At 36.6% G+C, this 7,682-nt stretch overlaps 1 protein-coding gene across 1 annotated transcript; it reads right to left on the bottom strand.

Moving 5' to 3' along the window:
- Nucleotides 1–3,220: 3,220 nt before the first annotated feature.
- On the bottom strand, nucleotides 3,221–3,785 carry K441DRAFT_536654 (uncharacterized protein; the record flags this gene model as incomplete). The annotated part of the gene is made up of 2 exons (XM_067642429.1): nucleotides 3,221–3,324; nucleotides 3,377–3,785. 2 exons carry the CDS (start codon nucleotides 3,783–3,785, stop codon nucleotides 3,221–3,223), a joined length of 513 nt encoding a protein of 170 aa, XP_067509095.1.
- Nucleotides 3,786–7,682: the final 3,897 nt, after the last annotated feature.

Raw genomic sequence — 7,682 nt, 5'->3', positions numbered from 1 at the left:
TTAAACACCACGAGCGGACTGCTAGTAACTTAAATAATACGTTAGTAAGTCTTTAGGTAAGCAATATCTTGTCTAATTGCGAATGCCTTATATTTATACTGTCTAGGGAATGGTACCAATCCTAAATGCTTTTTTGTCAATACGTCTTTCCGAAGCTCCTAAAAGCATAACAGAAATTCTGGAATCCAATTAGGCGTTTTTAGATACTGCCGTATTGGTAACGGAAAAACGTAATTAGTATAATAATGGGTGGGAAATTGACGCTAATGGTGGTGTACGAAATTGGATAGTTAGGGGATCTATTAAGTATTCCATTAAAAATGGTACCCTTTAACCGGAAATGGCATAGAGAAACATTTAGGGTGTTTTATGCTTAGGTAGTGCTGTTTTGATATTCAAATATATTTTGCACATCGTCACGTAATTTACTTAATTGTTATTGCCCTACCTTATATGAGCGAAGCCCTTGATAATCCTTTTTATAAAGTAATGGTACAATTGCCGCCATATTGCCATTTGTTAAGATAGTAGAGCGTAAGTGCTAAAATTTCCGCATCTTACCTTAAATCTAAAAGATTGTATTGTTAACTAAGCATTTCTATGCGAAGGGTAACAATATATAACGCCCAAGAAGGTTAATAAGCCACCCTTTTTACCTATTATCGTCACCCCGGCACCCTATAGTTGTATTTATAGCGCCTTCTTCCCCTTCATAATGTTTGTCAGCTCCTAAGTTGGCACCTGCGCTAACTTAGGGCTTGCTGCCCCCGGGATATGTATTTACCGGTCTTTGTCACCTGACGCACTAATAGCCCGCATGCATATATGCTCGAATTTGAGGCAAGCCCTTTGCCTTATTTAACGCACTAGTTTATATCCGTAGGGGCCGAGGTCTAGTAAGTTTAATCTTCGCCATAATATATAGGGTTGCGGAGGTTCTTGCCCCAGTATAAGATACGTATCCTACAACGGTATAGTAGCAGGCCGTTATATTTTATATTATCTTTCCCATCTTGGTTTCTAAACAAAGATAGCTTATCTCTATAAATTAATTCATTCCTATACTCGATAATAAGCTAGATAATAGGTAAGCTTTATACCTCCCTTCTATGGCTAGGCTTATTGATTTATAAACCCGGCTGGTTCTCCGGGAGACCTTATATACGTTAGATAGAGTACAGCACATACCTCCTTAACCTAGGTTGTTGTTAGATACTGCGCGACCTAAAGATACGTAATAGAGAGAGAGAGACGCCTAGGGAATATGTCGACCTAAATTAGGTTATCTTACCCCAACTTAGCTACTTACTTATTGACTCGGTCACCGACTTGGTTATCCCCTTACCCTCCTTATCTTTCCTTTCCTACATCTTTCTTTATATATATATAGATGGTGTATGGACATTTGATTAACAGAATAGTATTAGGAACGTTCTGAGATTTTAAATAAGGATTGGGAATTGATTGCCTCTAAACTGAACTCTAGACTGAAGAAGATCCCGTTACTTTAGGTAGGGTGCATATTATTAAGCTTACTTGGGCTTAGTGAGATTGTATTTAATAGTTTGAGTTTATAGTGTCTGATTAAGGAAGGCTGAAGGTAAGTATAAATATTGATAAGTCTTCCACTTTCTCTCCACTATTTTATTAGTCCCCTTTTAAACTGAAAGATAGCAGAGGGCTAAGTTCGTTACTACAAGCGCGAAGATGCATGTAGTAGTATGACATTATATTTGGTACAGCTGGCACAATGATGCTTATTGAGGTTTTATGACTATGTTTATATAAAGGAAATGAATTTCTAAAGTGATCCCAAGATCCTAGCTACTGAAGAAGGTCGATTTTCTTAGAAGATAATAAGCCGTTGCGTCTATTGTCGAGCTCGTTGTAAAGTGCTTTATCGTAGTCTAAGTAATAACTTGATTCATTATATTCCGTGGTAGGCGTTAAATGTGAGTATAATTTTGGCCATTAGCATCTAGGTCCCCGGGATGGTAGCAGATAATATTGAATTTTATATTGGGATAGAGCTCTCTGGCTATAGCTGCTACTTTGTTAGTAATATATAAAAGTAAGTACTAGTAAGCTTATACTTGATAAATGTTACAGCACTGTTACAGACCCTAGTTAGGGGCTCCTCGCTTAGAGCCTTGGCCTATATATATAGACGTGTCCTTTTCTCAACCTCTTCTAGTCCTTGTCTTGGAATTCTTGTACCTGCCTATTAATAGATTCTTGTTCTTTTAACTGAGCCTTTATAATAAAGGCAAATTTTACCTTTATCTCCTTTATTTTAAGCTAGGTTGAGTTTAAATAGGCTATTTCTATTAAGGTTAGCTATAGGAAAATTATAATTAGAAGTAAAAACGTACCTAGTTACTGTAACTTAGAAAGGAGGCCTTGTTAGATAGTGAAAGATTATATTAAGCCAGCCTATTTATATTATCGGGAACTCCTTATAGTCCTTTAGTAATTCTTTCCTAATCCTATTCTGGAGCACGTCTAATATTACGCCTTTTAATCTCTAGTGCAGTTGGGACACGTTTAATGCTACGCCCTTTGGCAATTTATTAGTGCCGATGTAGTCGCTCCCGCAGGATGACTGGACTTTCTTTATTATGGTTTAAAAATATCTATAAAATATAAAGGGTCCATTAAGATATTGCCTTTGCGAAAGGTAATACTTTTAAAAGCTATTTAACTATATTAATTCTCCCTATATCTAAGCTAGGAAACCCTATAAGCCTTCCTTATAGACTTTTTTTTAGACGATATTACTCTATTCTTTTGGAGGATTATATAAGCGACCTTATAGTTGACTTTTAAGCGGAGGCTGTACTCTATTCTACTTACCGTTAATCTATATCTTTCTTTTTATATGAAAAGGAAACTTACCTTCTAGTTTTTATACGTCTATTCCTAGCTCTCTGTTATAGCCTATTAAAAAGTGTATATATAGAGTGCGAATCTAGAGTGATATTTATATTGTGGTATAAGGACTTCTTCCTTTATCTCGAATCCGAGTTTTAAGTAGAAATCTTTGCTACCTGGCGCAGAAGATATACTAAGTGGAGTTCTGTCTATAAGTAAGATGGTTTTAAACCACTCTATAATCGTCTTGCCATACCCACGTTGTTAAAATCTTGGATGTATTACTAGTGTTTAGAGACGTATATAACGCACGGAGCCAAACCATCTGTTATTGGGATTAAAGTTAATTCTAAGGCTCGAGTAAGAGATTATACCTTAACTTAGCTAGATTGGTATATTTTGAATAGAGCGATAGAGCCTCTTCGCTCTGGTCTCTTTTTAGGTTTGGAACTTCTTCCTAAGAATTATTTACGTCTATATTTGTGTTAGTAGAGATATAATCCACCTAGGGGGCCCTGACAACATTTACCTTCCGGCTGAAATTGGCCACTTTGATTGGATCCCTCCGGCAGAGATATGATCCTAATACCGACAATTATAGAATCGGCATTCTCCACAGATGGGTATATATCTTTGAGCGCACCGTAGACGTAATCACGCTCCTCTTTTTTAAAACTGTCCTCTACTATAAGTACAATACTATTCGGATTTTGAATTTCTCGTATAAAGAAGTTATAATAGTAGTTGACTGTATCTTTAGCGAAATCGGCATAGGATGGTCTCTGATATTGAAATACTTCGGAATGGAAGAATGCTATTACGGTAATAACTGCCATCCGTAGTATGTCTAAGAGCTTCGCGATACGAAGACGCCCTAAGTTAGGTGCTTTTTGCGTCACTAGCTGGCTTTCCATTATACGGAGAAGAACGTAATTGGGTAAGAGTAGTGGAAGTAAAGTATGCAAAGGAAGCTGGAGGTAGTTGAAGTGAAAAGGTATATATAGTGTGTTTGAGCTAGCAAGTTCTAACTATCCTAGGCGTTTTTTACATTAAATAAAGACCTAATGGTGATTATATGTTGAATTACTAGAGCCCAAGGGGCCCTCTAGCACTTTAGGCTAGTATTAAAGCGCTATAACTGTAAACTTATTCCGTCTATAGTTATAAGATAAATCGCAGGCCAATCTGGACTTAGTCTACTAGCGCAACTATTTAAAACCAAATACTATAAGTTATTGGAAAATATACCCCATAAAGTTAAGGGCTTTGCTTATTATAACACCTACTATCGCACCTATAGTAACGGGAGTGCCTACACTTTTGGAATTCGGCCTAGCTTTAACTTAAGTTCTCTTTGCTTCTGCTCATCGCGGGCGGTAGTTTTAAGCGCTAGACTATCTTAGCTTTTCCGCTTACTTAGCTCAGCTAGGGGTTAAAGAGTAAGCTACTGTGCGGCTTGCGTAAACTTAGTAAAACGTTAGTTAAGAAAGTTTCATTACTACAACATACTAGAGCCCCTGCGCTCTTTCTATTAAATAGGCTTTTAGGGGTTACACGATCGATCTAGAGTGTAGGAAATGAGGCTTACATAACTCTGAGGATAGTTATCGTGGTTGCTTTTTGTTAATAAGCCGGAATCCCATTAGATTAGCAGTCTACTATACCTAATGTGGCATGTTTATAGGAATATTCCTATAAACATGCTATATTAGGTATAGTGGACTGCTAATCCAAGCGACTATAATGCTTTGGTGACAGTAAATATAAACAATCTTTCTCTACGAAATTTAAATTCGTTTAGCTGCCCAACGTCTTTTAATCCTTTTTTGGAAGCTTTTGGAATCTAACTAATTCCTTTCTATATAATGGCGGCAGTAGTATCTAGCGAAGTTAGCATTATACTAAACCGCAGGTATTTCAACCATACCAATTTTGGGCAAGTGTTAATAGTCTTAAAACAATTTAGGAATGCCTATGTCTCTAAGGGTATATACCTTAACGCTACTTTACCAATAGCTTAATTATCTCAAGTCCGGGCTTTGCGGAAGTTGGCTTAGGTTGCGGGAGGATGTGGCGAGATCTATTACAAATCTTAAAGGTGAGATAGGAAGATTGGATGATATATTGACCTCACTTACGCCCTATATAAGGCTGAGAATGCAAGTTTACCTTTGATCTGCTCGTTGCTTGCCGCCTTCCCTTCCCTTTTCGCCCCAGTTGCCTTATTGCACTAGTCCCCTTTTAAGGATATATACTCTCTTTGCTTCTATTCTATTGGCGCTCTTAATACCCTTAATTTTGTACTACATTTAGGTTGTATATTAGGCTACTTATTATACTTAATCTACGACCAACCCTATCCGTTGGGTATCTTTTATTGCCCTCCTTTTATATATAATTTTTATTTACTTGGGACTAGCAGCCTTTATATTCGCTATACTTAAACCATCTATTAAGATTGCCGGCCTTTAGAATCTAATAGCTCTCTAAGCCTTAGTAGGCGCTGCATTTTAATAGTTACTTAACTATGATGTTAATTCCCCGCCATAGAGTTACATATATATACTAATTTTTATAGTAGCTTATAAAGGAGGTCGCGCTTTTTAGTTACTCTTTAGGGCGGTATAAAGTTCTAATGCTTGTTATCCCGAGCTTAACAGCATCTATTAGTATAGGTTTAATAATAGGTTCCAAATAGTACGTAATAAAGAATATATTATAGTAGAGGCTAATCTTTTGCATAGGCTAAACCCTTTAGCACCGTATATTTTGCGATTGGTATTATTAACAATAGAAACTATGTTTATTTTATTCTTTGCGTATAAACTAAGATAGGCTCGCCATTTATCTAAAGAGCGTATAAAAGAGTGCAAGAAGAATAAGCCTATATATCCCTTTTTATTTACAAATGAAGTCGTACTCTTACTTTTAATTGCTATGGAGCTCCCCCCGTCTATAAGTTTAATCTTATGCCTTTGTAATAACAATCTTATTTTACCTAATCTTATTGTGCTTAAGGTAAGTTTAATAATATATACAGCTTATAAAGTTGCTAATTGGCTTAAATCTGTCTCTTTTTATCCTCCCTTGGAGCCGCTCGTTGGAGTTACCCAGTTGCGCTCGTGTTAATCCGAAGTAATAAGCGTATTAATTTAAGACCGAATTCTACCGCTTTAGCTAGAAGCTTACACCGGAACTAAGCCTAGAGTGTATTATTATATTTATAAGGGTTCTTATAAATGTTATATCTTAATCGCGTTTACCTAAAGGATCTGAATAATGGCGTGCTTTCTGGGATAATATGGGAATGAGGATGGACTAGAAGCTCACAGATATTCTATACTAAGAATTGTTTTCCGATTTAATGCAGACTTTAGGTTTATAAACTAAACTTCTTATATTATTTAACGCATTAAGGTCAACCGCAAAATATTATAATCTCCAATAACCCGTATAACAAACTTCTGGCACTGGCCATCTACTATATATATCTCGGCTGACCGGTATACGTTGACTTCGAATCCGTGATATGCTGCTCATTGAAAGAGGCCGCTAATATAAATTTCCACCCCTGCTCTAGAGTCTCTTCCTTAGGGCGCTAGGAGTTGGTGAAATTCGAGGGGGTCTCCCTACTAAGCGACGGTGCGATGCTCTATTAGGAGATTGGACGTTATTACGTTATAGGCCTTTAATTTATAATAGCATATATAGCACAGCGATATTAGTAGTGGTTTAGAAAAACTATTATATCTATAGAAGTAAAGGAGGATAGAACCAGACGGAGCTTTAGTATATATACTTAATTGGTGCTGTCCTAGTTGCAAAACTATAGACTCCACGGCTTTAGAGGGCATTTGCATTTACGTAGCGACCTTCTACTACGTTTCAGCCCTTAACCTTAAAGGCATTATTAGTTTATTATCATTATTTTTAAAATATTAGAGGTAGGGAAGATGGTTAAGGTCATGCTTACCGCTCGTATATCCTAGCTAACTTATTTATCTTCTCAAAATCCTAGGAAATGTTCTTTTTAAGGTAGTTTTAGTATCGTAAACGGCAACCTATTGGGGTTCTTTCCGGTATTCTTCCTGGTATTTCCTTTGCTATTTCATCCCATTTTATAAGGTTTACCTAATGCTTAATAATTAAGGCATCTTTAGCTTTAGTCCACTTTCTTTCTAAGCCCTACTTTTTTTCTAAGCTTTGTTTAGGCAGGTTCTCGTTAGGCTCTATATATTTAGTAGGGTTGTATAAAAATGACGCGAGCGGAGGGTACCCAACTACTCTTTTATCTTAATATAAATCACATAACTTATAACCCACTATTATAAACTTCAGCATTACAGCAGCCCTAGATCTTATCCGCAATGCCTCTAATAAGTAGATTTCTGGTCAGGTAGGACCTACGTAATATATTGATAACAAAGTCTAAAGGAAATAAATATCTAACATGCCTCAGTCTGAGAGGTTTAGGCGATATACGAGAGTCGACTATTACTTACCTTAATATTTATCGGTAAGGAGGTTGTGCTGTAGGCTATAGATTAAGATGTCTTTTCCATTTCTATATAAAGACCTACTCCTATCCTCTTATTAACCTAAACTTTCCTCACTACTATCTACCTGTAATTATCTTTATATCTAAGTAACCTTATAAAAACAACTGATCTTAGTATCGCTATAGAGATGGCTTAAAAGGACCCCTGGTTTTGGGGAGATGGACATGCCTATATCCGCGCTCAGGATATGGACTAGACTTTATTTGCCTACTATAATGGTTACAAACTTAAGAAAATCGAGGTAAAAGCTAA

The sequence above is a fragment of the Cenococcum geophilum genome (assembly GCF_001692895.1).
Source record: "Cenococcum geophilum 1.58 unplaced genomic scaffold K441scaffold_3, whole genome shotgun sequence".
Taxonomy (NCBI): domain Eukaryota; kingdom Fungi; phylum Ascomycota; class Dothideomycetes; order Gloniales; family Gloniaceae; genus Cenococcum; species Cenococcum geophilum.
Note: the sequence above shows the minus strand (reverse complement) of the source record. Positions and strands in the feature narration are given on the sequence as shown.